This window comes from Rhinopithecus bieti, unplaced genomic scaffold (assembly GCF_001698545.2).
Source record: "Rhinopithecus bieti isolate Rb0 unplaced genomic scaffold, ASM169854v2 scaffold_64503, whole genome shotgun sequence".
Lineage (NCBI taxonomy): Eukaryota > Metazoa > Chordata > Mammalia > Primates > Cercopithecidae > Rhinopithecus > Rhinopithecus bieti.
In genome coordinates this window covers 628,767-656,592 of record NW_016825208.1, presented here as the reverse complement: position 1 = coordinate 656,592, position 27,826 = coordinate 628,767, and the positions used below count along the sequence as shown (strand labels likewise).

Here is a 27,826-nt window from a genome sequence, read left to right as displayed (position 1 = left end):
GGGGGAAAAAAAAAATGCTAACTTGCGCAAGCGCACTCAGGCAGCCTCCGAGCCCGCGGGCGCAGGCGCGCTTACTGCCGACAGCGCTTCAGCAGCTTCCCTCGAGCCCGCAGTGCGCAAGCGCGCGACATCTCCGTTTCCCTCCCTCAGCCCCTTCCCCCCCTTCCCCCACCCCGTCCCGGCCTCCTTTCCCCTTCACGAAGCCGGCTCCGGGGCGCGCTCACCCCTGTGAGGAGGCCGGAGGCCGGACTCAGAGGCTCCCTCTCCACTCCCGGAAGATCATGTACCAGCCCAGCCGGGGTGCGGCCCGGCGTCTCGGCCCTTGCCTCCGCGCCTACCAGGCTCGACCCCAGGTGAGAGCGGAGCAGAAGCTGGAGGGAGGAGAGGGGGCGGGGAGAGACCCTCCTCAGAGCCGGTGCGTGGGGCGGAGCGCGCGCTGGGTTCCGCGCAGGCGCAGAGACACCCACCGCCCCTTCCCACCTGTGCCCTGCAGCGCGTGGACGGGCTAGGGGTCGCGGGAGCGGGAGGGATTCACTGCCGGCCTGGCGCGTAAGGACTTCGGTCCTCCCAGGTTTGAGGGCGGACAGACGGGGTCAAGGCCAGGCAGCGGGGCGCGTCTGCGTTGCGCCCGACTCCGCGGTTACCTGTGCCTAGAGGTGATTTGAAGGGCAGGGGCGGAGAGATTCGCAGCCCGGCCGCGGCGCCGTCCCGGAGTTCCTCGGCCCAGACCAGACCCGCGGGGCGCCTTCAGCAGCCCGCGCGTCTTGCACTCGGAGAGCGGTCCGGGCAGGAAGGCCGGCCAGTGTGCACCCTCTTCGGGCCCCTGCGCCGGGGCTGGCAAGATGGCCACGCCCCCAGCAGAGACGGCGCCTCTGGGACACCGTTGGGGACCGAGGTACCCGAGCGGGCCGCCCGCCTTCCCTGGAGACGGTCCCCTGGGTGGTTCCTTGGGAGCGGAGGGACTCGGGTGAGGCCTGACTTTGGGTGACCTCCCCTTGCAGTTTCAACGTCGGTAAACCCAGGAGAATGAAGGCCAGCCTTCAACTGTCTCCTGAGGTTGTGTCTGTCATTAAAGGGGCCCAAAATGATAATAGCTTCCATTTATGTACTGCTTTCTAGCTCGCTACGTTTTGTTTACATTCATTATTTCATATAGGCCTCATAACTCAGTGAGGTTTTATTGTCCTGGTTTATAGGACATTTGTAGGAAGCGGAGGCATAGGGAATGAGAATGCCTGAAGTTACATGATAGAACTAGAATTCAGATTCCTAGCTTCAGCTGGATATTCTTTTTTCTCTGTACATTTGCCTCGCACACTTAATCATGGAGACGTATAGGCCACAGCATTTAATCCACAGTACAATAAATCCTGTTATTCTTTCACTCATCAAGTATGTATTACATGATTCTTGAGATAAGAGAGGTGAAACTGCCCCCAGTTTTGGAATCTTTTTTTTTTTTTGAAACGGAGTCTCGCTCTGTCAACCAGGCTGAAGTGCAGTGGCACCATCTCGGCTCACTGAAACCTCCGTGTCCTGCGTTCAAGCGATTCTTCTGCCTCAGCCTCCCGAGTAGCTGGGACTACAGGCACGAGCCACCACACCCGGCTCATTTTTTTGTATTTTTAATAGAGACGGGGTGTCACCATATTGGCCAAGCTGGTCTCGAACTCCTAGACCTCGTGTTCTGCCCGCCTCGGCCTCCCAAAGTGCTGGGATTACAGGTGTGAACCACCACGCCCGGTCCAGTGTTGGAATCTTAAGGAATTCTGGCCGGTCGCGGTGGATCACGAGGTCAAGAGATGAAAACCATCCTGGCCAACATGGTGAAACCCCATTTCTACTAAAAATACAAAAACTAGCTGGGGGTGGTGGCACTCGCCTGTAGTCCCAGCTACTCGGGAGGCTGATGCAGGAGAATCACTTGAACCCGGGAGACAAGAGTTTGCAGTGAGCTGAGATTGCGCCACTGCATTCCAGCCTGGCGACAGAGCGAGACGCCATCTCAAAATAATAAAATGGTTTCCTCCTGTTTTCAGTAGAGATGGAGATGAATCCATCCCTTTTTTCCTATAGTAATTCCATCCATTCTGTCAGGAGGAATAGGTATTGGAAGCCTGTTGAGCATCCAAGGGATGAAGGGGTGTTAGGCAAGTGGATTCTTATCTTTTTCCCTTTTGTTCTGTCTCCTTAGGACCAGCTTTATCCAGGGACTCTACCATTCCCACCCCTTTGGCCCCACTCCACGACAACCACTTCCCCATCATCTCCTCTACTCTGGTCTCCCCTGCCCCCGCGCCTTCCCACCCAGCGTCCTCCCCAGGTTCCCCCACTGCCTCTCCCTCAGATCCAGGCCCTCAGCTCAGCATGGGTGGTTCTCCCTCCAGGAAAGGGGGAGGAGGGACCAGGACCTGAGTTGCATAGCGGCTGCCTGGACGGGCTTAGAAGCCTTTTTGAGGGACCTCCCTGCCCCTATCCTGGGGCTTGGATACCTTTCCAAGTCCCTGGAACTGCCCACCCTTCCCCTGCCACCCCATCAGGAGATCCTAGTATGGAGGAACATCTGTCTGTCATGTATGAGAGACTGAGACTAGAGGTAAGTCAGTGCAAAAGTGGCCTTCATCTACAGTGGGAAGGGATGTCAGTAATCCTTGGAGGTAGGGGGTTAGTCAACTGGATTCTTTTTTAGAACCATGAGGCAGGCATAGAAATGTATTATAAACGTTTTCCTGAGAAAATGATGTTCCAGCCAGGCACAGTAACTCGAAGTGCTGTAATCCCAGCACTTTTGGAGGCTGAGGCAGGTGGATCATCTGAGGTCAGGAGTTCAAGACCAGCCTGGCCAACATGGTGAAACCCCATCTCTACTAAAAATACAAAAATCAGCCAGGCATGGTGGCAGACACCTGTAATCCCAACTACTCAGGAGGCTGAGGCAGGAGAATCACTTGAACCCAGGAGATGCAGTGAGCTGAGATAGCGCCATTGTACTCCAGCCTGGGCAACAGAGTGAGACTGTGTCTCAAAAAAAAAAAAAAGAAAATGTTCTTCATTTTGGGTTAAGGGAGGTTAATCACGGGATGAGATCTTTCATTCCAAGACGGGAGTAAGGAGGCCTTAAAAATAGAAAACTGGGCCTGGCACAGTGGCTCACGCTTATAATCCTAGCACTTTGGGAGGCCGAGGCAGGCAGATCACGAGGTCAGGAGTTCAAGACCAGTCTGGCCAACACAGCGAAACCCCATCTCTACTAAAAATACAAAAATTAGTAGCTGGGCACAGCAGGTGCCTGTAATCCCAGCTACTCGGGAGGCTAAGGGAGGAGAATCGTTTAAACCTGGGAGGCGGAGGTTGCAGTAAGCCAAGATCACACCACTGCACTCCAGCCTGGGTGACAGAGCTACACTCTGTCTCAAAAAAAAAAAAAAAAAAAAAAAAAAAACTGAAAAATAGGATTATCTTTTCTTTCCCACTGGGTTGATGCCATCTTCTTCCACCTAGCTTCCCAAGCTCTTCCTTCAGTCCCACGACTACAGTCTGTATTCCTTGGATGTGGAATTCATCAATGAGATCCTCAACATACATACCAAGTGAGAATTGGGGCACAGGTAGGGCCTTGGGGAGGAAAAGCACCCAAAGCTATACACATGACCCTTTCCACTTCCCAGAGAAGTTCCTAGATTGCTTCTCACAGCTCTTCCCCATTTCTTAGACAGAAGCCAGTTTGTTTTTCTAATTCTGCCATCATGAGATTTCTTTCCCATCCCTTCTTCACAGGGGCCGGACATGGTACATTCTTTCACTGACCCTCTGCCGTGTCCTGGCCTGGAATTATTTTGCACACCTTCGTTTGGAGGTTCTACAACTGACCCGCCACCCTGAGAACTGGACCCTGCAAGCACGGTGGCGGCTCATAGGGCTGCCTGTCCACTTGCTCTTTCTGCGGTTCTACAAGCGTGACAAAGATGAACTTTACCGGTAAGAGAGAAATGAAAAAGGACCCAAACTATAATCAGTTCCTTCTTTTTTTTTTTTTCTTTTTGAGACAGAGTCTCACTCTGTCACCCAGGATGGAGTGCAGTGGTGTGATCTCAGCTCATTGCAGCCTCTACCTCCCGGGTTCCAGCGATTCTCTGGCCTCAGGCTCCTGGGTAGCTGGGATTACAGGCGCACCACCACACCTGGCTAATTTTTGTATTTTTAGTAGATATGGGGTTTCACCATGTTGGCTGGCTGGTCTCGAACTCCTGACCTCAGGTGATCTGCCTGCCTTAGCCTCCCAAAGTGCTGAGATTACAGATGATCTAGTCTCCCAGACAACCCTTGACCTATCCTGACTTGACTGTATAAGGACAGGGATCTTGTTTAGTTTATGTTAATGTTAAAAAAAAAAAATGAGAGGCTGAGTATATTAGAAAAACCTCTGAGCTTCAGTTTCTTCCTATACAGTGCCTAGCATATGGTAGGTACTCAAATACTTACTGAACAGGCTGGGTGTGGTGGCTCACGCCTATAATGCCAGCACTTTGGGAGGCCGAGGCAGGCAGATCACTTGAGGTAAGGAGTTGGAGACCTGCCTGGCCAACACGGTAAAACTCAAAAAATACAAAAATTAGCCAGGTGTGGTGGTGTGCACCTGTAGTTCCAGGTACTTGGGAGGCTGAGATGGGAGAATTACTTGAACCCAGGAGGCAGAAGTTGCAGTGAGCCGTGATCACATTACTGCACTCCAGCCTGGGTGAGAGTGAAACCCTGTCTCACAAAAAAAAAAAAGTACTGAACAAATGAAAAGTCCTGTCTCTTACGTTGAGCCTTACAACCTGGTAAATTTCTGCCTGGGAGTATAATCGCAATAAAATGTTAGGCTCAGCCACAAACATTGGATATAAGTTTTTAAACCAGCAGTTCCCAAACTGCTGCACGGTAGAAATGCCCAAGGATCGTTAAAAAATATTGATGCCAAACACTGATTTAATTGAGACGGGACAACCTAAGCACTGAGATGTTTGTAAGTTGCCCAGGTGATCTAATATGTAGCAGAATTTAGAGACTACTCGTTGAAACAAATGCTTGAATTCAGCTTTGGGACCAGTCACCTTCTCCCTCAGTAAGCCTCCCTGTATTCCCCAGGACCTATGATGCCTACTCCACTTTCTACCTGAATTCCAGTGGCCTCATTTGTCGCCATCGTCTAGATAAAGTGAGTCCTAGGTAGGGCTGGGTGGGGTGAAGGGTAGAACATCTGTGTGCCTCCCCCAACTGGCATTAACCTTTCTCCTTGCAGCTGATGCCTTCACACTCACCTCCAACGCCTGTGAAGAAGCTGCTAGTGGGAGCCCTGGTGGCCCTGGGGCTGTCAGAGCCAGAACCTGACTTAAACCTGTGTTCCAAGCCCTGATCCTTGACCTTTGAGTGGGGGCAGCACTGAAGACTGCTAAGCCCAAGAGAAGGAGGTGGAGGCAGCCAAGAATCTCAGGAGCCAGCTTCCTCTCTTTTCTCTCCTTCCTTTCCATCTCATGCTGTGTAAAGCTGCTCTGTAATTTAACTTGTAAATAATAAAGTTTAACTGACTATATGAGATAGAATTTCATATATCACTTTCTCTAGATCCCAAATATTCCCACAAGCTTTATTCCAAAAATAATTTTATTTAATAGGTATTAAATAATGTATAGAAGGAAAAGGAGCTGGTGTCACAGGTTCTGTTTACGTCCTTCTCTTACCCTAGCTCTTCTCGTGTTTTGCCTATTTTTTTGGGCATTTTCTTAGCATGGGGATCTTCTAGCTCCTTGGCCTTATAATAATGGGGAGCCACCTCCAGAAGCCAACTGCTCTCAATCTCCAGTACCTAGGAGGAGAGAGAAAAGATCAATGGAGTTCCCTTCTTTCCAACATAGATCTTTTGTTGTTATTATTTTTTTCTTAAATTGAAACAGGGTCTTGCTCTGTTGCCCGGGCATGGCTCACTGCAGCCTCGACCTCCCAGGCTCAAAGCAGTCCTTCTGCCTCAGCCTCCCAAGTAGCTGAGGCTACAGGCACATATCACAGTGCTCCATTAATTTTTTGTATAGATGGGGTCTCAGTATGTTGCCTGGGCTGATCTTGGCCTCCCAAAGTGCTGGGATCCTGCCTTGGCCTCCTAAAGTGCTAGGATGGTTTACAAGAATGAGCCACTATGCCCAGCCCCAACCTAGATCCTTATGTGTGTGGTCAAAAGTTATCTTTCCTCTTTGCAGGGCTAGGGGTAAAGGTGCCTGGCTCTATTATTATATATCCAAAGGGCAGATACACCTCTATATGTTATTCAAGATACCAAATAAACTATTCCTAAGAAAAGTCTAGAACAACATGCCAGGCGTGGTGACTCGCCTGTAATCCCAACACTTTGGGAGACTGAGGCGGGTGGATCATGAGGTCAGGAGTTCGAGATCAACCGGGCCAACATGGTGAAACCCTGTCTCTATTAGAAAGACAAAAATTAGCTGGGCGTGGTGGTGGGCACCTGTAATCCCAGCTACACTGGAGGCTGAGGCAGGGGAATCGCTTGAAACTGGAAGGCAGAGGTTGCATGAGCTGAGACTGTGCCACTGCACTCCAGTGTAGGCTACTAGAGTGCAAAACTTGTCCCAAAAAAAAGAAAAGCCTAGAACATAGACTAAGTACACTCTGAGACAAGAGACACTCTGCTTTGTTCATTATGGCCCCAGCACCTATATAGTAGCCATTCAAATATGTATTGAATAAATGTCTAGTTCTCAGATCTTGGAACATGCTGACACCTGTTAGAAAGGATGTCTTTGGGCTGGGCACAGTGGCTTACAACTGTAATCCCTGCACTTTGGGAGGCCGAGGCACGCATTTAAGACCAGCCTGGCCAACATGGTGCAACCTCATCTCTACTAAAAATAACAAAAATTAGCCAGGCGTTGAGGTTTGCGCCTGTAATCTCAGCTACTTGGAAGGCTGAGGCATGAGAATATCTTGAACCCGGGAGGCAGAGGTTGCAGTGAGGCTAGATTGCGCCACTGCACTCCAGCCTGGGCAACAGAGCGAGACTCAGTCTCAAAAACAAAAACAAAAAACAAAGGATGTCTTTCTATTTTACCCTACCTTCCTCTTTCTGTACCAGTCCCAGCAACTTGAACCTGTGTTCTTAGCTTGTCAGGATACCATCTCTCTACATAGTCTCCACGTGTGTGGGCACAGGATGTTCTCCTCACCTGTCTCATGAACTCTTTGGTGGTCAAGACAAGTTCGTGGTAGAGCAGCCAGCGTGGCTGTTGCTCAAAGAGGGAGGAGTTGGGATGAATGAAGACCGTCTGCTGCTGTTTTACTGTGCGGTAGCCGCTCCGAGTCAACCGTGCCGTGTGGTAAAAGTACCCAGCAGTGATGGCCTAAGGAGCAGGCAGGAAAGAAAATCAATGGAAAAGGCAGACATCTAGGGACCCTAAGAGCTCACTACCTTTTTAATTCAAGCTTCAGGAAAATTAGAGAGGTAAGGAATGCATGAAGAACTTCCCAGGAATGAACCTTCAGCGGTCTGGGGAAGAAAGGGCCCTGGGAGGACACCGTCATACACCAGGGGAAGAAGGCGTGCTCTCAGGCTGGAGGAACTGCTGCATGCCCCCAGAGAAGCTTGCTCCTGGGAAGGTACTGGGGGTGGAGAGCAGGAGGCTGAAGAAATGCTGACCTTGCGTACACGGATATAGTCCCCCTGGCAGGAACTAAGACCAACTTCCACACGTTCCAAGAGCCCTTCCAGCTGTTCCCGCACATCCCGGGCTCGGCGCATTGATCTGAACTGTACAAAGTTCTCATAGCACCACTGGGAAGAGTAACCACTCTCAGCCCACTGGGAAAAGGGTTAAAAAGAAAGGAGAGATAGTTAAGTATACAGCAGGACTAAAGTCCCCCGGTGTCTCTCATTCCCACTCACCCAAGCCCAGTGACCTGTGTGTAAACGTTTAGCAGAACCAGGTGGTCACCACCAGGGAGAAAGAAGTTGACACGGGCATTGTCAGCATGGACGACCTTGTCCTTTGGTCGGTAGAAGATGGAGTTGTTGACAGAGAGCATGGCAGCCACTGTCAGGATCTCCTCTGAACAGCTGTACCTGGGACAGAAAGGGGAAAGCATGAGTTCAAAGCAAGACACATAGGAACGGATATGGGGGAGTGGGGAGTGATCACTGTGTGATGGATGTTTCCTCATGTGGAAAAGGCTGGTTGGCCTAATGGCTACAAAGCAGCCAGCAGACAGATTCTGGCAGCAGCCTGGGGGTCAAGGAGGTAGGGACCATAGATGAAACACAGTCACAAAGGAGGGACATCCATGGAGGCAGGAGCAGGAAACACTGGGGACTTCTGAGGCTTCTGCAGAAAGTGTGCATTCACTATGTGCATTTGGAAAAGATCTCTGACAGCAGAGGAATGGCATTTAAAGGTCGTCCCTCCACAGCTACATTAAATGTTTTAGTTTGAAACCTTAGGAACGAGTAAGTTCCTCAAGGGGCCAGGCACAGTGGAATCAAGGATAGGACCAAGTGTCTTACCCTTGTTGGCCTCAAAAGAGGGCAATCAGAGGTATCTAATACTTTACTATGTGTTAAAGGATAATACGATGAAGAGAAAAAGACAGACAAAGAGGATGCCAGAGACAAGAGGAGGCCTGGCCAGTATGTGTGCTGGGGGACCAGGTGGAGGGGAGGGCTTACTTCTCAGAGGCTAAGATCATTTTGGACAGCATGGGGTCCACCGGCAGCTCTGCCATCTTTCGACCAGACTAAGGAGAGGAGAGAGAGAGTTGAGCCCAGTCCTCCCTCGGGTTTCCCACTACTACTACAGGTGTCCCTAGAGCCATCCTGACCCCTATCATCCTGCCCCAAGCCATGCTGCCTCCCAACTCACCGTAGTGAGCTCCCCAAGGTGGTTGAGGGCTCCCAGAGCATACAGCTGCTCCAAAGCCAGCAGCAGTGTCTCATATGGTGGAGCATCCAGGAAATCAAAGTGCATTAGGTCATGGATCCCTAGAGAGAGGTGTGACAGATGGAACACAGTCCCTTCAAAGGACAGTGACTCCAGCCCCTCCCTCCTCTCTCAGGTAGCCCAATCACCTAAGCTCTTGAGCAGCAACACGACATTGCCCAAGCTGGTCCTCTGGATCTCAGGCACTGTGGTTTCCTCAAGCTCGTGCTGATAGGCCCAGGCGGTATACAGGCGGAAGCACTTCCCTGCAGCCACTCGACCTGCCCTGCCAGCTCGCTGATTGGCTGAGGCCTGGAAAGAAAGGAGAGCAGGCTGGCTGACAAGTTGGTCAGGGAAAAGAGAAAAGGCAGTATTTACACAAGAAATCTGGAAGGATGCAAACTGCTCATCCCCGTTCCCTAGGAAGCCCCCACTCTGCTTCTGAGTTGGACCTTCTCTGTGGGCCAACTCCACCTCCCCCACCCCCATGCATTCCCAGGCTGACCTTGCTGCAGGGTGTGACAGTGAGCGATTCCATGCCTGTGCGGGGGTTGTAGCTCTTCTGCTTACAGAACCCTGGATCCAGCACATAAATGATGCCCTCGATGGTGAGTGATGTCTCAGCAATGTTCGTTGCCACAACCACCTGAGTGAGAGGATATGGGGTCATCCAGTGACCCCACCTACCTAGTTACCCAGAAAAAGTAATCTTGGAAAGTTAGGAGTAGTGAAGCAATTGCAGTAAGGGGCAGGAGCTAAAGGAATTAGTATTCAAGGTCAGGAGCAGGAGACAAGTCCAAAAGACAGGGGAGAGGGAAGTGGGGGCTGGGAGATAGCAGGGCCATAGGAGGAAAGGAAATGGAGAAGAGGATTTAGGGTTTTTTTTGGGGGGGTTGGGAAATGGGGGTGTTCAAGTTCCTGCCCCATCTTCCCCAACACCGCTTTCATCTTCACACAACACTTCCTGTAAGAGCCTCCTAACACGTCTCCCTGCTTCTGCTCCCACCCTCTGTTACATGGCATCCAGGACAGTCCTTTTAAAATACAAACCTGTCACATCACTCCCCATCCTTCAGTGGCTTCTTATCCTACTCTAGAATTTAATCCAAGCCCCTTAAAAGCCTGGATCACCTACCCCGGCTGCCTTTCTGACCTCATCTGCTAGCACTCCACCACCTCCCTCACTCCTCTCGCACACTGCTTTGCTCTGCCCACATAAGTGCACTCCTAACTGGATTATTTGCATCAGCTGTTCCCTCTGTCTGGCATGCTCTTCTCACAGGTATCAGCCTGGCTCCCTCCCTCACCTGGTTTGGGTCTCTGTTCCACTTTCCCCTTACTGAAGAGGCCCTCACTACACCTCAAGAAAAATACCTTCATGCCAGTCCTCACTCCCACCCCTCAGAGTCAAGTTCCATCCTGCTATGCTACCTTGTATCTCTTCATAGCACTGGCCACAAATTGACATTATGTATTTATGCATCCACTGTTTCCCCAATAGACCACAAGTGCAAGTTTATTAGGCTAGGGACTTTTGTTTTGTTCATCACTGTATCATCAACCCCTGTGTACCTGACCTGACACACAGAAGGAACTCATTAAATATTTGTTGAATGAAAGTTAAATCTCTGCTCAAAATCCTTTGATTGCTACTCAGCTGTCTAAAGTCCAAACTTCGCTGGGCACAGTGGCTCATGCCTGTAACCCGGCACTTTGGGAGGCCAAGGCAGGTGGATCACTCGAAGCCAGGAGTTCAAGACCAGCCTGGCCAACATGGCAAAACCCCGTCTCTACTAAAAATTAGCTGGGTGTTGGCCGCGCACGGTGGCTCATGCCTATAATCCCAGCACTTTGGGAGGCCAAGGTGGGTGGATCACCGGAGGTCAGGCGTTCAAGACCAACCTGGCCAAAATAGCGAAACCTCATCTCTACTAAAAATACAAAAAATTAGCTGGGCGTGGTTGAGGACGCCCATAATCCCAGCTGCTAGGGGGGCTGAGGCAGGAGAATCGCTTGAACCTGAGAGGCAGAGGTTGCAGTGAGCAGAGTTGGTGCCACTGCACTCCAGCCTGGGCAAGAGTGAGACTCCATCTCAAAAAAAAAAAAAAAAAAAAATTTAGCTTGGTGTGGTGGTACACACCTGTAATCCCAGCTACTTGGGAGGCTGAGGCACAAGAATCACTTGAGCCTGGGAGGCGGAGGCTGCAGTGAGCTGAGATCTTGCCACTGCACTTCAGCCTAGGTGATAGAGCAAGACTGTCTCAAAAAAGAAAAATAAATAAAGTCCAAACTCTCCTGTCATCAAAGGCTCTCTCTAATCTTAGCCTCAAATTGTTTTCAGCCTTGTCTCCTACTCCTTCACCATATGAACCTCCCACTAAGCCTACTAGCTCACACTGACCTCAAACACACTTTGGGCCTTCCTCTGATAACTTCTCAGCCATTTCTCTTTTTTGAGATGGAGTCTTGCACAGTCACCAGGCTGGAGTGCAGTAGGGCAATCTCAGCTCACTGCAACCTCCTCCTCCTGGGTTCAAGCGATTCTCATGACTCAGTCTCCTGAACAGCTGGGATTATAGGCGCATGCCACCACGCCCGGCTGATTTTTGTATTTTCAGTCGAGGCAGGGTTTCACCATGTTAGCAAGCCCAGTTTTAAACTACTGACCTCAATGATCCATCCACCTCGGCCTCCGAAAGTCCTGGGACTACAGGCGTGAGCCACCGTGCCTGACCTCAGCCTTTTCTCTTTTTTTTGAGATGGAGTCTCACTCTGTCACCCAGGCTGGAGTGCAGTGACGTGATCTCAGCTCACTGCAAGCTCCACCTCCTGGGTTCATCACATTCTCCTGCCTCAGCTTCCTGAGTAACTGAGACTACAGGCGACCGCCACAATGCCCAGCTAATTTTTTATTTTATTTTTTTAGTAGAGACAGGGTTTCACCGTGTTAGCCAGGATGGTCTTGATCTCCTGACCTTGTGATCCGCCCGCCTCGGCCTCCCAAAGTGCTGGGATTATAGGCGTGAGCCACCGCGCCTGGCCAACCTCAGCCATTTCTCTTAAAGGTCCATATCAAATCCCACCTTCTGGCACATCAAGGACTTCCCTTCTCCACTGAATCTACTGTGCTTACTTTCCAGATCACATAATTGGCTCTCTCTTGGTTCACACCATATTTCTCCTCCCTTCAGTCCCAGGGACAAAGGACTGACTGCTCCTCAGCTGTGTGCAGCAGTGCCCAGGGCTCACCTTGCATGGGGCAGACACACAGCTTTTTCACTACTAGTTGTGGGAAGCATAGGGGTGAAGAGTGTGGGTTTCTCCAACTGACCTTTCGTGCCCCAGGTGGCGTGGGCTGGAAGATACGGGCCTGCATGTCAGAGGGCAGGTTGGCATAAATGGGCAGCACCAGGAGCTCCCGGATTTTGGAGCCCAGGCGGCGGCAGCGATCCTGGAGCATCTCACAGGCAGCCTCAATCTCCTCCTGGATAGAGGGTGGGGAGAGCAGCAGGGATCCCAGAGTCACAGAAGGCCAACATGCCGGCCCCGTCTACCCCTGGGATACATCATCCCCTCTCCCAACCATGTCAGGCACCTGTCCTGTCAGGAACACCAGGATATCCCCAGGGGGCTGGGTCACGTGGATCTGCAACACAGATACAACACAAGCTTCCAAGTAGTCGGCCTCTGGAGCCTGGAGAACAGAAAGAGATGGGGTCACAGGAGGACCACCTGCTTAGGCAAACCTTTCCTCTCCTCCCAGTTCAACATATACTTTATCCTAGTTCCCCTTTGGACCTTCCACTCCATCTTTCCCTCCTTGGGATAACCTTCTCCAAAGGCCTCAGCTTTTCTGCCACAGACTTAAGCCCATCCTCCCTGAGGTAGCACCTTGGTGTAGAAGATGTCCACAGGAAACCTGCGTCCAGGGATTCGAAACACAGGGGCGTCATCAAAGAAGGTGGAGAAACGGGCAGTGTCCAGTGTGGCTGAAGCCACCAGGACCTTGAGCTCAGGTCGGAAGCGAGCAACATCCTTGATCAATCCAAAGAGAATGTCTGTGTGTAGGGTCCGTTCATGTGCCTCATCCACCATCACCACACTGGGGAGGGAAGAGGCAGCAATGAGGGAGGAGCGCTGGGCAATGCAGTATCAGACACCAGGGTTCCCTGGATGAGAGGGGAGTAACGGACACAAAGAGCTCAAGAATGACTGTTGACGGAGGGGACTCTAAGGAGAACTCAGCCATCCCAGTTATGTAAGACCAACAGAAAGTCAGAGGCGGCCAGGGACCCATGATCTGCAACCTATCCCAGCCTCAGCAGACAATAGAAGCCAAGATGTAGAGGCTGCACTGAGGCCAGGACAAGTTAGACATACTCTCTAGTTCAGTCAAGAGTCTGCTTAGACTCAGCAGCTGCTCTTACTAGAAAAAGTTGAAGGATATGCTTTACGCTGGGCACGGTGGCTCACACCTGTAATCCCAGCACTTTGGGAGGCCAAGGCAGGCAGATCACGAGGTCAGGAGTTTGAGACCAGCCTGGCCAATATGGCGAAACCCTGTCTCTTCTAAAAATGCAAAAAAAATGAGCCAGGTGTGGTGGCGCGCACCTGTAGTCCCAGCTACTCGGGAGGCTGAGGCAGGAGAATCGCTTGAACCCGGGAGGCAGAGGTTGCAGTGAGCCAAGACTGAGCCACTGCACTCCAGCCTGGGTGACAGACAGAGACTCCGTCTAAAAAAGAGGCCAGGTGCAGTGGTTCACGCCTGTATTCCCAGCACTTTGGGAGGCCGAGAAGGGTGGATCACGAGGTCAGGATATTGAGACCATCCTGGCCAACATGGTGAAACCCTGTCTCTACTTAAAAAAAAAAAAAAAAAAATTAGCTGGGCGTGGTGGCAAGCGCCTGTAGTCCCAGCTACTTGGGAGGCTGAAGCAGGAGAATGGCATGAACCTGGGAGGCGGAGCTTGCAGTGAGCTGAGATTGCACCACTGCACTCCAGTCTGGGTGACAGAGCAAGACCTGCCAAGAAGGATTCTTCTTTTGCAGAGAGGAGCAAGTTAAGCCTTTCTACTCCAACTCTCAGAGGACTCTGCATGCTCCCTGGTTTCCTCCGAACTCAGTTATGTGCATGACACCTTCTTTCTCTTTGCTTTATTTTTTGGCTTTTCTGGGTGGCAGCCAAGTCCCAGGAACTCATCCTCATCTTCCCCTACCCACCTCTCTGACCTCAACTCTTTGTCCCTAACCCTAACTGTGATGGTGAAGTCCCCAGTTATTCCACAAAGCAGGCTGGCTCAATGGGCAAGAATATCTGCATCAGGCCCTCTTGCACTGGCTGGCTCTCCATGGGTTCTCAGAGATTTTTTGCAAGTGATATGAAGGATAAAATCCTATCTGTCCAATTGCTCCACTGTGACCTTCCAGGGCCAGAAATTCACAGCCTCTGAAGAGTCAAAAGGCACATATTGTTCAGCTGGCCTGACCCCAACCCCATCACATTCGTGAATCCCTTCCCCCTCAACACACGTTCAAGCAACCTCTGCTTGGCCATTTCCAGCACTAAGAGCTCACTATTCACAGACCAAGCTACCCAAGACTTGTGTGGAGGGCCAAGATCCAGAGTCCAACAACTCTGACAGGCCCTGCAATCTCCAACACTCTGAGGGTTACTCAGCCATCGGTACTGAGTTGGAATCTGTCTCCCTGTAACCTCCTCATGGCTCCGAGCTATATCCTGTAGGGTTACATAAACCAAGTCTCATCCTTCTTTCCGTGTAACAGCCTTCACATGTTTAGAGGGAACCAGGATGCCTCTCCTGTTTCTCCCTCTGAGCTGAGCATTCCAAGTGTTTTCAAATGGTCTTCACATGGCATTTCAAGCCTCCACAGCAATGCTATGCTATCCTGGTTGTTTTCTAAACCCTGGAGATGAATGGGGAAAGAAGAAGAGGCTTTCTCTACAATCTCTTCTATCCTCCAGCCCCATCTCCGTGGTACCTGGAGGTCAGTTCAAGGACCGTTTGAATCATAACAATTTAAGAACTGGTGGATTAATCAGAAGACAATGGCTGAATTGGCTGGGTGGCAAGAAATGAGAGAAAAGCCAGAGATTAGAGATCCAGGAAAGAACTGAGTGGGAGGGAGGCGGCAGCACACGGGGAAGAGAGTGTGGGCAGCTCTCTCATGGGAGATGAGGGCCCTGTATGTACCTGTAACTCGCAAGGTCAGGCTCAGAGAGGAACTCCCGGAGAAGCATCCCATCTGTCATGTAGCGGAGGACAGTTCGCTCAGATGTGCAGTCCTCAAAGCGGATGCTGTAGCCAACCTGGTCAAGGGGAACCATTAGCAACCAAGTGTTGGATGGTGTGCCCTGAAAGGAACTTGGGGAAAGGTGAAGTGGGGCAGCACCAAGACTTCTGCTGTAGGGACCTGAGGGCAGTGTAGACTGAGTCACAGACCCCAGTCTCTACCCCTCAGTTCCCTAGAAATCTCACCTCATTCCCAAGCTTCACACCCATCTCCCGGGCCACTCGGGCGGCTACACTCATGGCGGCCACTCTCCGGGGTTGGGTGCAGGCAATCTTCATACCCTTCTTTGTATAACCCTGAATGACAAGGAAGAAAGAAGAGGTTTACCCTTTGCTAAATATGCCCCCTGGGACTAGGTACAATTCAGAGAAAGAAGTTGTAAAAGCCAGACAGGAGAAAAGGAGGAAAAGAAGGGCAAATAGATAGGATGACAGACCTAGGGCCCTCAAAGGGGGTCCTCACCTAGCTCTGGGTAATTAAGTTCATGGCTCTGCTAGACTTGAGCTGGAAAAGAACAGATTAGCTGAGGCAGTCAGCTAAGGTAAAAAGCAGGAAGGCTGGACACAGTGGCTCACGCCTATAATCCTAGAACTTTGGGAGGCTGAGGTGGGAGGATTGCTTGAGCTCTGGAGTTCGAGACCAGCCTGGGTAACATAGTGTGACTTAAAAATTAAAAATTTTGGCCAGGCACAGTGGCTCACGCCTGCAATCCCAGCACTTTGGGAGGCCGAGCCAGGCGGATCTCCCGAGGTTGAGAGTTTGAGACAAGCCTGGCCAAAATGGTGAAACCCTTTCTTTACTAAAAATACAAAAAAGTAGCCGGGCATGGTGGTGCATGGCTGTAATTCCAGCTACTTGGGAGGCTGAGGCAGGAGAATCGCTTGAACCTGGGAGGCAGAAGTCGCAGTAAGCCAAGATCATGCCACCGCACTCCAGCCTAGACAAAAGGGCAAGAGTCTGTCTCAAAATAAAAAAAAAAAAAAATTTCAGGCCAGGTGCAGTGGCTAACACCTGTAATTCTAGCACTTTGGGAGGCCAAGGTGGGCAGATCACGAGGTCAGGAGATTGAGACCATCCTGGCCAACATGGTGAAACACCCTACCTACTAAAAATTAACTGGGTGTACAAAAATTAATACAAAAATTAGCTGGGTATAGTGGTACGCACCTGTAGTCCCAGCTACTCGGGAGGCTGAGGCAGGAGAATCACTTGAACCTAGGAAGCGGAGGTTGCAGTGAGTCAAGATCGCACCACTGCACTCCAGCCTGGCGACAGAGCGAGACTCCACCTCAAAAAAACAAAAAATTTTTAATATGGGCATGGTGGTGTGCACCTCCCAGATAGGAGGCTGAGGTGGGAGGATCTCTTGAGCCCAGGAGTTCCAGCTTGCAGTGAGTCATGATGGTGCCACATCACTCCAGCTTGGGCATCAGAGCAAGAGCCTCCAAAATAGGGCAGGGGCCAGGCACAGTGGCTCATGCCTGTAATCCCAGCACTTTGGGAGGTTGAGGCGACTGGATCACTTGAGGTCAGGAGTTCGAGACCAGCCTGGCCAACATGGTGAAATCCCATTTCTACTAAAAAATAAGCCAGGTGTGGTGGCACATGCCTGTAATTCCAGCTACTCTGAAGACTGAGGCAGGAGAATTGCTTGAACCCAGGAGTAAGAGGTTGCAGTGAGCCGAGATTGCGCCACTGCACTCCAGCCTGGGTGACACAGCAAGACTCCCATCTCCAAAAAAAAAAAAAAAAAAAAAACAACTATCAAAAAGACAAGAAAATAGTCCTTTAACTTCTTGTTTTTTGGCCAGGTTGGAGTACAGGGAGGTCCACATTTACACACATGTCCCACTCCACCTATCCACCTACCCATCCTTCTAACCTGAATGAAATGAATGCAGGAAGTGAGAACAGAAATGTGAAAAGGGTATGGTCTTTATTCTCAAGAATTTCACAATTTAGTGGAAAAGATGGGTAAGTGACTACTAAAAATGCAATGTAAAAGGAGCTCTGACAGGAATGAGGACATTAATGCCAGGTGCCCTGGCAAGCTGAAGGGTGAGATGACTGTACCTCCTCAAACAGATACTGCGGGATCTGGGTGGTCTTCCCTGAGCCTGTCTCGCCTTCAATGATGAGGACTTGGTGATTTGCAATAGCAGCCAGGAGCTCCTCTCGAAATGGGAACACCGGGAGGCTGCGGCGGACGGCCTGGATGGACTCTTTCTGCTGGGCCTGAGTTGAGGTGGGTGGAGCTGATGGCTCCTAAGGAAAGAGGAGGAGATGTGAGCTAAATAGCTCGCTTCGGGTCCTCCTCAGAATATCTCCCAGCTCTCCTCTTACCTCATCACCTTGGAGCTGAGTGGCCCGGACAAACTCAATGGTCTCCTCCTCCTCCAGCACCAGTTGATACTTGGGCTCCTGAGAGGCAGCATCTCGGGCCCCAAACTTCAGGGATGCTGCCCCAAGCCGCGCCTCCTCCCAGCGCCGCTGCTCCTCCCCAGGGGCTCCTGATTCCTCCTCCACTAGATCCACAGCTCGGGCTGGCTACAGAGAGCAGGGATATGTGAAGACTCGAAAACAGAGGATGTCCTCTCTGCCCACCCCCCTCCTCCCATAACTACCCCCGCCCACTGCCCACTGGGAAAGGCAAGGCAAGAAAGGGGCTGACCCAGGGGTTGCCCAATCCCCTGAAGCCTTCCCCACAATTTGTCTTGGGGACCAAGGCTGAAGCAGATGCCGCTTCGCCTCACCTGTCCTCGGGTTTCCTTGGGCATGTGGTAGCGATTGGTGGCCTCTAGCTTCTCCTGCTCCCCAGCTGCCCGGTACTCCCGGGCGAGATCCCGCACTCGCCGCTTATATTTGAGCTCCTGCCGCTCATGCCGGCTCAGCTGGACGTCCCCAAAAAGAAACTCCTCATCAGCCAGCTCCGCCTCCAGGTCCTCAAGCTTCTCTCGCTCCCGCTTAGCCAGGTACTCTCGGCGAGATTTCTTCCGCAGCTCAGGGACCTGAGTTGGGAAAGGACAGTCGAATCCTCATCTTGCTGGAGCAGCAACCCCTTTCTCTACCAATCCCTAAAAAGGAAAAATTCCCTGACAGGTGGGCATGAGAACCTAAGGATGCACCCTCTACCTTCCCTCTGCAATGCACAACCAAAACAATGACATACTCAAATCTGGGCCCCTTTGGATGCTACATACTGATGCCACACCCTACGTTCCTGCAGCAGAATCCAGCTGGAAAGTCCTCTTGGGCAGCATTGTCATCTTTGTTAAAATAGACACATTACGGAAATGTCTGCATAGCTTTATTTTACTCTTGCCATTTTATTCGAATTAGTGGAAAGGGGGAAAATAAAAGGCTAATCCAGTATTTAGAAGCACAGGACTCAAACCGAAAACAATTCAGACAAAGATAGAAACCAGTGGGGGTGCCAACAGGAGGCAATCTTCAGCCCCAGTTAGATGTTCCTTGGTCTTAAACTGTACGACTGTAGTTTGAGGAAGAGAGAAAAAGTGATTATAAAAAGGTAGGACTACAGCATCAGAGTGTTTCTGTAAGGCAAATGTAATCAGGGATGTTTGGCTCTCTGGTACTAACCTCTCTTCACCATGCTATGTGTCACTTAGTTTCTACACATTTACCTTTGATACAAACTTTTCAGGACACATTATGGATGACAGCAGAAAACTGGCAATATCTGTAAGGCCCTTTCCTGCCAGGAGTCCTCCCACTATGACATCATCATCTTCCCTGTGATCACAACTTCCTCTAATGCAAGGTCAAAGCCCCTCTGGCAGGCGCAGTGGCTCACACCTGCAATCCCAGCACTTTGAAAGGCTGAGGCGGGTGGATCCCCTGAAGTCAGGAGTTCGAGACCAGCATGGCCAACATGGTGAAACCCCGTCTCTACTAAAAATACAAAAATTAGCCGGGCACGGTGGTGGGCACCTGTAATCCCAGCTACTTGGGAGGCAGAGGCAGGAGAATCGCTTGAATCTGGAAGGCGGAGGTTGCAGTGAGCTTACATCACGCCACTGCGCTCCAGCCTGAGCGACAAGAACAAAACTCCATGTTAAAAAAAAAAGTCCCTCTAGTGCTTTATCCTTAAGGGGCCTCGTTCTACTTAGTTGCTTGGCTTTTCTTGTTTGTTCTGTAAAGACTTAAAATGCAGTTTATGATCACGACCTAATTTAAGTACCACAGTCAAATATTCCTTCAATGGAAGAGGTATTTTTTTTTTTTTTTTTTTTTTTTTTTGAGACGGAGTCTCGCTCTGTTGCCCGGGCTTGGAGTGCAGTGGCCGGATCTCAGCTCACTGCAAGCTCCGCCTCCCGGGTTTACACCATTCTCCTTCCTCAGCCTCCCGAGTAGCTGGGACTACAGGCACCCGCCATCTCGCCCGGCTAGATTTTTGTATTTTTTAGTAGAGACGGGGTTTCACCGTGTTAGCCAGGATGGTCTCGATCTCCTGACCTCGTGATCTGCCCATCTCGGCCTCCCAAAGTGCTGGGATTACAGGCTTGAGCCACCGCGCCCGGCCGACTTTTTTTTTAATATGGGTAAAAAATCAGAGCAATTTGAGCATTAAAAAGAATAATGATGTGAGATTATAAAATACTGAAAAATAAAAATTCTTGAATCCAACATGACACACACAAACAAAAAACAAGGGAAAAAAAATCTGCCTCCAGTGAAATACACCAAACTCCTTACTCTAAAAGTTGGTATTTAAAAGGAAACAAACATTTACCCTGGTTTTTAAGAAGGAACTGTAGCTTGTTCCTAGTTGTTAAGGAAAAGCTCTTCTTTATAGACAAATTCTAGCCAATACATGTAACAGGAGTGACAGAATCAAAAAATCACCATTTTACAATCCCCAATAAAACAACATGTTCAGGAAAGGATTACCCGTGGCTGCTAAAAGCATTCGATGAAAGGCTGTTGGTAGAAAGGATATCAATACTAATAGATACACAACTGGATAGTATGTCCCCGTGATGTGACATAATATGAAGTGCACATCACCGCCCAAGAAGTGTTCCTGCCACAACTGTTTAATCTGAATGTAGACAAGCTTTAGACCCGATTGCCGCTTTAAAGAAAGCACAGGGCAGAGAAGTACTTAACACCATAAGATAAGGATCAGACAAATCCAGAATGTAGGACACTGCAAGGTGAGACAGAGAGAGAGAGAAACAAACTTAAAATCTAATAACCAAATGCAATGCATGAACCTTGACTGCATTGTTAGGAAAAAGCAGTCATTAAAGTTATTTTGAGGGTAATGAGGGAATCTTTGATTGTACAGAGATCTTAGTCGATACATAAGAATTGCTGTTCAACTTCCTGACTGTGACAAGAGCATTCTGATTTTAGAGGACAATGTCTTTATCCTTAGCAGGTACATACTGATGTACTTAGAGATAAAATGCTATGATGTCTAAGACTCTTTTAAATGATCTGAAAAGAACATACCACATTTACAAAGACAATGTAAATACCGCCCACAGTATTAACCATTTTTCAAACTGAATAGTGTATATGAGTGTTCTTTGTTCTATTCTTTCAACTTCCCTATGTGCTTAAATATTTTTGTAATTGTAAAAGAAAAATTACGGCTAGGCACAGTGGCTCACGCCTGTAATCCTAACACTTTGGGAGGCCGAGGGGGGTGGATCACCTAAGGTCAGGAGTTTGAGATCAGACTGGCCAACATGGCGAAACCGCGTCTCTACTAAACATACAAAAATAAGCCGGGCATGCTGGTGCATGTCTGTAGTCCCAGTTACTCAGGAGGTTGAGGCAGGAGAATCACTTGAACCCGGGAGGCAGAGGTTGCAGTGAGCCGAGATCATGCCACTGCACTCCAGCCTGGGCAACAGAATGAGACTCCATCTCAAAAAAAAAAAAAAAAAGAAAGAAAAAGAAAGAAAAATTAAATTCAGGCCAAAACAGTAACACCACCACCACTACAACTGCATTGAGATGTCTCAGAAGCCTAACCACAGTCAATTTCAGGAAGAGATATGAGATAAATTGGTCAGGAGAGACCTGGGAACCAGTAGGCCATTCTCAGAACTCCAAGAGTAGGCCAGGCACGCGGTGGCTCACGCCTGTAATCCTAGCACTTTGGGAAGCCAAGGCAGGTGGATCACCTGAGGTCAGGAGTTCAAGACCAGCCTGACCAACATGGAGAAACCCTGTCTCTACAGAATTAGCCAGGCAAGATAGCTCATGCCTGTAACCCCAGCTATGCTGGAAGCTAAGGCAGGAGAATCACTTGAACCTGGGAGGCAGAGGTTGCAGTAAGCCAAGACCACACCATTGCACTCCAGCCTAGGCAACAAGTGCAAAACTCCGTCTCAAAAAAATAAATAAATAAAGGGCCAGGCGCGGTGGCTCACGCCTGTAATCCCAGCACTTTGGGAGGCCGAGGCGGTCGGATCACGAGGTCAGGAGATCAAGACCATCCTGGCTAACATGGTGAAACCCTGTCTCTACTAAAAAAACACAAAAAACATTAGCCGGGCATGGTGGCGGGCGCCTGTAGTCCTAGCTACTCGGGAGGCTGAGGCAGGAGAATGGCATGAATCCGGGAGGCGGGGCTTGTAGCAAGCCAAGATCACACTACTGCACTCCAGCCTTGGGGAAAGAGAGAGACTCCATCTCAAAAAAATAAAAATAAATAAATAAATAAAATTTAAAAAGTAAAAAGGGCCAGGCGTGGTGGCTCAGGCCTGTAATCCCAACACTTTGGAAGGCCAAGGCGGGCAGATCACAAGGTCAAGAGATCAAGACCATCCTGGCCAACATGATGAAACCCCCTCTCTACTAAAAATACAAAAAACTAGCCGAGTGTGGTGGTGTGGGTCTGTAGTCCCAGCTACTTGGGAGGCTGAGGCAGGAGAGTCGCTTGATTCCTCCACCAGGGAGGCAGAGGTTACAGTGAGCTGAGATCACGCCACCACCCTCCAGCCTGGCAACAGAGACTCCACCTCAAAAATAAATAAATAAATAAAAATTAAAAATAAAACAAAACAAATAAATAAAAAGAAGGCAGGGCACGGTGGCTCACGCTTGTAATTCCAGCTCTTTGGGAGGCCAAGGTGGGTGGATCACAAGGTCAGGGGTTCGAGATCACCCCGGCCAACATGGTGAAACCTCGTCTCTACTAAAGATAAAAAAAATCAGCCAGGTGTGGTGGTGTGCTCCTATAATCCCAGCTACCCGGGAGGCAGAGGATGCAGTGAGCTGAGATCGCGTCATTGCACTCCAGCCTGGGCGACAGGACAACGTGTGCCCCTCTCCATTTCAAAAAAAAAGAAAAAAGGTAAGAAAAAAAAGGAGCTCCAAGTGTCTCAAAATTCTATTGGGGAATCTAAGTGTGACTTTACTTGACAAGACCAGGCCTTTGGAAAACAGCTTACCCTACCTAGTTTCATACCATAAAAAGTCCAGTTTATGAATTATGAGGGCTCTGCCCCTGTCCAGTGAGAAGACACAGGGAGATCACGAAGCCACATAAGGGGTGCAGGAATTAGGTGGTGGGAAGGTATTTGGAGATGGTGTGCCTAAGCTGAATGATTAGCACATTCCTGTACAGTGGGACTGCTGCCCTGCCCTTGTCCTCCAGCAACCTTCTTGACAACATTCCAGCTGCCTCACATTTCATTAGGACTCAGGAATAGGGAAAGCTCACGATTTCATTCACTAATAGAGTATATTTGATCCTAAAGTTAACAGTCAAGGAGGACTTATGGGTAGCCTCCTTCCCCCTACAACTTAAGAGGGTTCCTTCCCTCGACAATATAAGTCTGTCCTCAGCTGGCTCCTGACAACCAAGGCCCTCCTCTAGAGACCTGACCACTCCATCAGCATCCACACCGTGCTTCCTCTGTATTCTCTCTCCCTATACGTAACCACTCTATCAGAAGGTCTTCCCTTTTGTCTTCTGATCTTGGCTCCCTGGGCCCTGGGACTCACCATGGCCTTCCGGTCTTCCTCGGCCATCTTGAGGCGCTTCTGAGCCTCTTCATAAGCCTAGAAAAAAAAAAACAAGAATGGAGGGGTGTGAGGCCAAAGAGCCCCCACACTGACAGCTGCTCCTCTCTAGAATCACAAGGATCATTCAGATGTACCCTAACACAAAAAATGTCCCCTCTCAGTGAGGAATCTGTATGATTGCAGGTACAGTAGAGAGTTGCCTTAGCCACAGGATGCACAGGGCTTCTCTCACCACATCTCTCACCAGAGAGGTGAACATCTCACTAGAGAAAGCCCCTTGTCTTCCCAGAGATCACCATCTCTGCAATCACAGCCAACCTCAGATTTCACCCTGGGATCTTGGGGATTTACAGAACGTGCTGCTCCTATTCACCTTCTTGTCTGACCGCTCCAGGACATTTCGAGTCCGATCCTTGTCCCGCTGTCGAACCCTCTCAGCAAAGGCATCACGCTCCTCCAGGTCCTGAAGGCGCTCACGCTCTGTCCGTTCCCACTCATCTTCCGACTCGGGCTTCTCTGTCTGCTGTTTACTCCCCCTGCAGCCCATCCAGGGGATTAAATAAGGGCATCGAGAACACTTCAGCCTGCCCCATCGTCTCTCTCCCTGCTTCTGACTTACCCTGTTTTCTTCCCTTTCTCAGAAGCCTCTTCCTCCTCTTCTTCCTCCTCTTCCTCACGCTTCTTCCTGAGGTGTTTCCGCTTTTTACGTTTCTTCTGGAGGCTGCTTCCAGCCCTACTCACAGTCTCCTCACTGCTCTCTTCACTGTCTTCCAACAACCTATAAGATTGGTTCTTCTCCAGCAGGGCTCGGGCCTCTCGCTCTGCTGCCCGCGCTGGTTTTTCTACCACTGCCTTTCGTGGTACCTGTCAGTAGAGGAGAAGATAAGGAGGTCTGAGCAACTCCTGATCTCTGCCCTCCCACTTAGCTCTAGCTCTGTTCCTAATTTAAGCAATTACTTAGTCTCCCCCTGCCCACCGAGATGGAGTCTTGGTCTGTCACCCAGAGCTGGAGTGCAATGGCGTGATCTCAGCTCACTTCAACCTCCACCTCCTAGGTTCAAGCAATTCTCCTGCCTCAGCCTCCCAAGTAGCTGGGATTACAGGCACCTGTCACCATGCTCGACTAATTTCTGTATTTTTAGTAGAGATGAGGATTCACCATGTTGGCCAGGCTGGTCTCGAACTCCTGACCTCATGATCCAGTTGCCTGGGCCTCCCGAAGTGCTGGGATTACAGGCGTGAGCCACTGCACCCGGGCAAAATTACTTAGTTTTAAACCAGCTAACCAGCCTTCATTCTTTCTTCCTCATGGCTTCACCCCATGTTTATCATCCTGAATGGGGCCCACAGCTTTTTGGTTTTTTTTTTTACAGACAGGGTTTCACTCTGTCCCTCTTGGGCTCAAGTGATCCTCCCACCTCAGGCTCCTAAGTAGCTGGAAACACAGGTGCACACTACAACGCCCAATTAATTTTTAAATTTTTTGTAGGGTGGTTTCACCATGTTGCCCAGGCTGGTCTTGAACTCCTGGGCTCAAGTGATCCTCCTGCCTCAGCCTTCTGGGGTGCTGGGATTACAGGTGTGAGCCACTGCACCCGGCCCCCTCTGTTAATTAAACGGCTGAAAGGAAGTTCAGAAGCTGAGGGGGGCCGGGCAAGTTGGCTCACGCCTGTAATCCCAACACTCTGGGGTGCTGAGAGAGGACTGCTTGAGCTGAGGAGTTAAGAGACCAGCCTGCGCAACACACCAAGGCCTCGTCTCTAAAAAAAAATAAAAATAAAAGATATTAGCCGGGGGTGGTGGCGCACGCCCGTACTCCCAGCTACTGGGGAAGATGAGGTGGGAGGGTCGCTTCAGCCAGGGAGGTCGACGCTGTAGTGAGCCGTGATCTTACGACCGCACTCCAGCCTGGGCGACAGGGAAAGCGAGGCTATGTCTCTCCAAAAAAAAAAAAAAAAAAGAAAAGAAAATAAATAAATAAATAAAAAGAAAGAAATGCAGAAACTAAGATCCCTACTGAATCGCAATCTGCATTTTAACGAGGGCCCTGGATGCATGTTAAGAGTTCGAGAAACACCGTTCTATTGCGCTTAACCCGACACACCTAAGCCCTCCTCAATCTTCTCCACTGAGCTGGGCGTCCAGCAGCTAGCACAGTACCTAGGCGATAACAGACAAAGAATAAGTGCTTGTGAACTGAGCTTTCTTAACTCCTCGATGGACCGTTAGGCCAGCCTCACCCGGACAAATCACAGGACCCCTCCCCACCCTGCCGACACCTTGTTCCAGAGTCTCAGGGCGAAGTCCCGGGCCGGCCCACTGAGATCCAAGGTATCAGTGTCTCGTAGGCGCTGCACGAACTCCTCGGCCGACGTGCAGCGCTGTGCAGTACCGATCAGGAACTGGGCGACGTGCCGCTCGCTCAGCCCCAACACCGAGTGCAGTTCGTCCTGAACCCAGCGCTCCAGCCCCGCCGGCGTCGCCATGGCGACCCACGCTCCCTGCTCCCGGCCCTGAAGCGTCGAGCGGACGCGCTCACTTCTGGGCCGGTCGGAGGCCTGGAGCCCTCGGCTGGAGCCTCAGCTTCGCAAGGCAGCTACTTTGGGACCTCTAGGATCAATTTCCGACATCCCAAAGCCGTCTTCCGGTACCGCAGAGCCCGGAAGGGGCTGCACTTTTTCGGCCTCTAAGCACTACGGTGGCCGAGCGAGTTCAAACTTCGCGGAACCAGACCTGAAAGTTCGGAGTAATTCTTTTTTCTTCATTTCCGCCTCTATCCAGTTTCTCTGACGCCCCCTGATGGTCAGTCCGTGAGTGCTTCGCTAACGCATTCATTCAACAAGTGAAATCAATTTAATGGACTCCTAATGTGTGCTCATTGCTTTCCGTCGCTGGAATCTAGCAGAGGACAAATCAAAAGTTCCTTACCGAATTTACATTTTGCGGTGGGGGAGGGACATAATAAATAGGATATATGAAATAAATAAATAAAAAGGATACATAATAAATAAACTATGAAAGTTTTATAGAGCCCAAAACTATATAAAGTAAGGGACGACCGAAATTCTATTTCAGATTGGAAGATCGGGTCCATGCTCATAAAACATATTAGCCGTGTTGGCCAGGCGCGGTGGCTCACGCCTGTAATCCCAGCACTTTGGGAGGCCAAAGCGGGCAGATCGCCTGAGGTCAGGAGTTCGAGACCAGCCTGGCCAAGATGGTTAAACCCTGTCTCTACTAAAAATCTAAAAATTAGCCGGGTGTGGTGGCTGCGCCTGTAGTCCCAGGCACTCGGGAGGCTGAGGCAGGAGAATCGTTTGTACCTGAGAAGCGGAGTTCGCAGTGAACCGAGATCCCAACACTGCACTTTCAAACAAACAAAAAAGTGACCTTTGCTAGGACTGGTTTGCCTGCAGCAGGAGTGAAGACAGGTCAGGCATAAGGGAAGACCTCTAGGCAGGAAGAAACTGGGGAACTGGGGAAAGTTGTTAAAGACAAAATCTCCAAACTAAGGAACAGGCAAACTGTTTTCTGCATTTTTGCTAACATCTTGAGAAAATCACTGGTGGCTGCTTATTTAAAAGTAAGCAAGGCAGTTGCAGTGGCTCTTCCTATAATCCCAGCACTTTGGGAGGCTGAGGCAGGAGGATCTCTTGAGACCAGGGGTTTGAGACCAGCCTGGGCAACATGGTGAGAACCCCCCATCTCTATAAAAAATTAGCCAGGTGTGGAGGTGTGCATCTGTAGTCCCAGCTACTCTGGAGGCTGAGACAAGAGAATATTTTATTTTTTATTTTTGTTTTTATTTTTTTTATTTTTATTTTTATTTTTTTTTGAGACGGAGTCTTGCTCTGCCGCCCAGGCTGGAGTGCAGTGGCCGGCTCTCAGCTCACTGCAAGCTCCGCCTCCCAGGTTCACGCCATTCTCCTGTCTCAGCCTCCCGAGTAGCTGGGACTACAGGCGCCCGCCTTGTCGCCCGGCTAGTTTTTTGTATTTTTTAGTAGAGACGGGGTTTCACCGTATTAGCCAGGATGGTCTCGATCTCCTGACCTCATGATCCGCCCGTCTCGGCCTCCCAAAGTGCTGGGATTACAGGCTTGAGCCACCGCGCCCGGCTATTTTTATTTTTTTGGAGACGGAGTCTCACTCTGTTGCCCAGACTGGAGTGCAGAGGCACGATCTTGGCTCACTGCAACCTCTGCCTCCTGGGTTCAAATGATTCTCCTGCCTCAGCCTCTGGAGTAGCTGGGATTACAGGCGCAATAGGCACGTGCCATCACGCCCTGCTTACTTTTGTATTTTTAGTAGAGACGGGATTTTACCATGTTGGTCAGGCTGGTCTCGAACTCCTGACCTCATGATCTGCCTGCCTCAGCCTCCCAAAGTGCTGGGATTACAGGTGTGAGCCACTGCACCGGGCCTGAGACAGGAGAATCTCTTGAGCCCAGGAGCCAGAGGTTGCAGTGAGCCGAGATCAGGCTGTCCAATCTAGGTGACAGACCAAGACTATGCCACAAAAAAAAAAAAAAAAAAAAAAAAAAAAA

General features: G+C 50.2%; 2 protein-coding genes across 2 annotated transcripts; one reads left to right on the top strand and one right to left on the bottom strand.

Moving 5' to 3' along the window:
- The first annotated feature begins 121 nt into the window (after window positions 1-121).
- On the top strand, window positions 122-5,683 carry CUNH6orf136 (chromosome unknown C6orf136 homolog). Its single transcript, XM_017862820.1, is given in 9 exon segments — window positions 122-356; window positions 359-542; window positions 545-632; window positions 634-895; window positions 2,195-2,596; window positions 3,502-3,590; window positions 3,778-3,978; window positions 5,131-5,200; window positions 5,285-5,683. Coding segments are annotated over 9 exon segments (1,485 nt in total). The 5' UTR covers window positions 122-281; the 3' UTR covers window positions 5,399-5,683.
- Window positions 5,603-26,021, bottom strand: DHX16 (DEAH-box helicase 16). Its single transcript, XM_017862818.1, has 20 exons — window positions 25,562-26,021; window positions 23,902-24,146; window positions 23,656-23,818; window positions 23,262-23,318; window positions 18,029-18,283; window positions 17,619-17,822; window positions 17,349-17,540; window positions 15,461-15,571; window positions 15,176-15,291; window positions 12,855-13,065; window positions 12,559-12,657; window positions 12,295-12,447; window positions 9,469-9,609; window positions 9,113-9,275; window positions 8,907-9,025; window positions 8,714-8,781; window positions 7,951-8,113; window positions 7,691-7,852; window positions 7,221-7,394; window positions 5,603-5,848 (listed from the first exon to the last, which is right to left on the bottom strand). The coding sequence occupies exons 1-20, from the start codon at window positions 25,766-25,768 to the stop codon at window positions 5,720-5,722; spliced, it is 3,132 nt and encodes a 1,043-aa protein (XP_017718307.1). The 5' UTR covers window positions 25,769-26,021; the 3' UTR covers window positions 5,603-5,719.
- Window positions 26,022-27,826: the final 1,805 nt, after the last annotated feature.

Excerpts from the sequence above, each read along its gene's own strand:
- DHX16 (XM_017862818.1), bottom strand. The coding sequence starts at position 25,768 with ATGGCGACGCCGGCGGGGCTGGAGCGCTGGGTTCAGGACGAACTGCAC. Across the intron at positions 15,292-15,460 it reads GTGTGAAGCTTGGGAATGAG|GTTGGCTACAGCATCCGCTT; the intron begins GTGAGATTTCTA and ends CCCCTTGACCAG. Across the intron at positions 9,026-9,112 it reads GTTGCTGCTCAAGAGCTTAG|GGATCCATGACCTAATGCAC; the intron begins GTGATTGGGCTA and ends ACCTCTCTCTAG.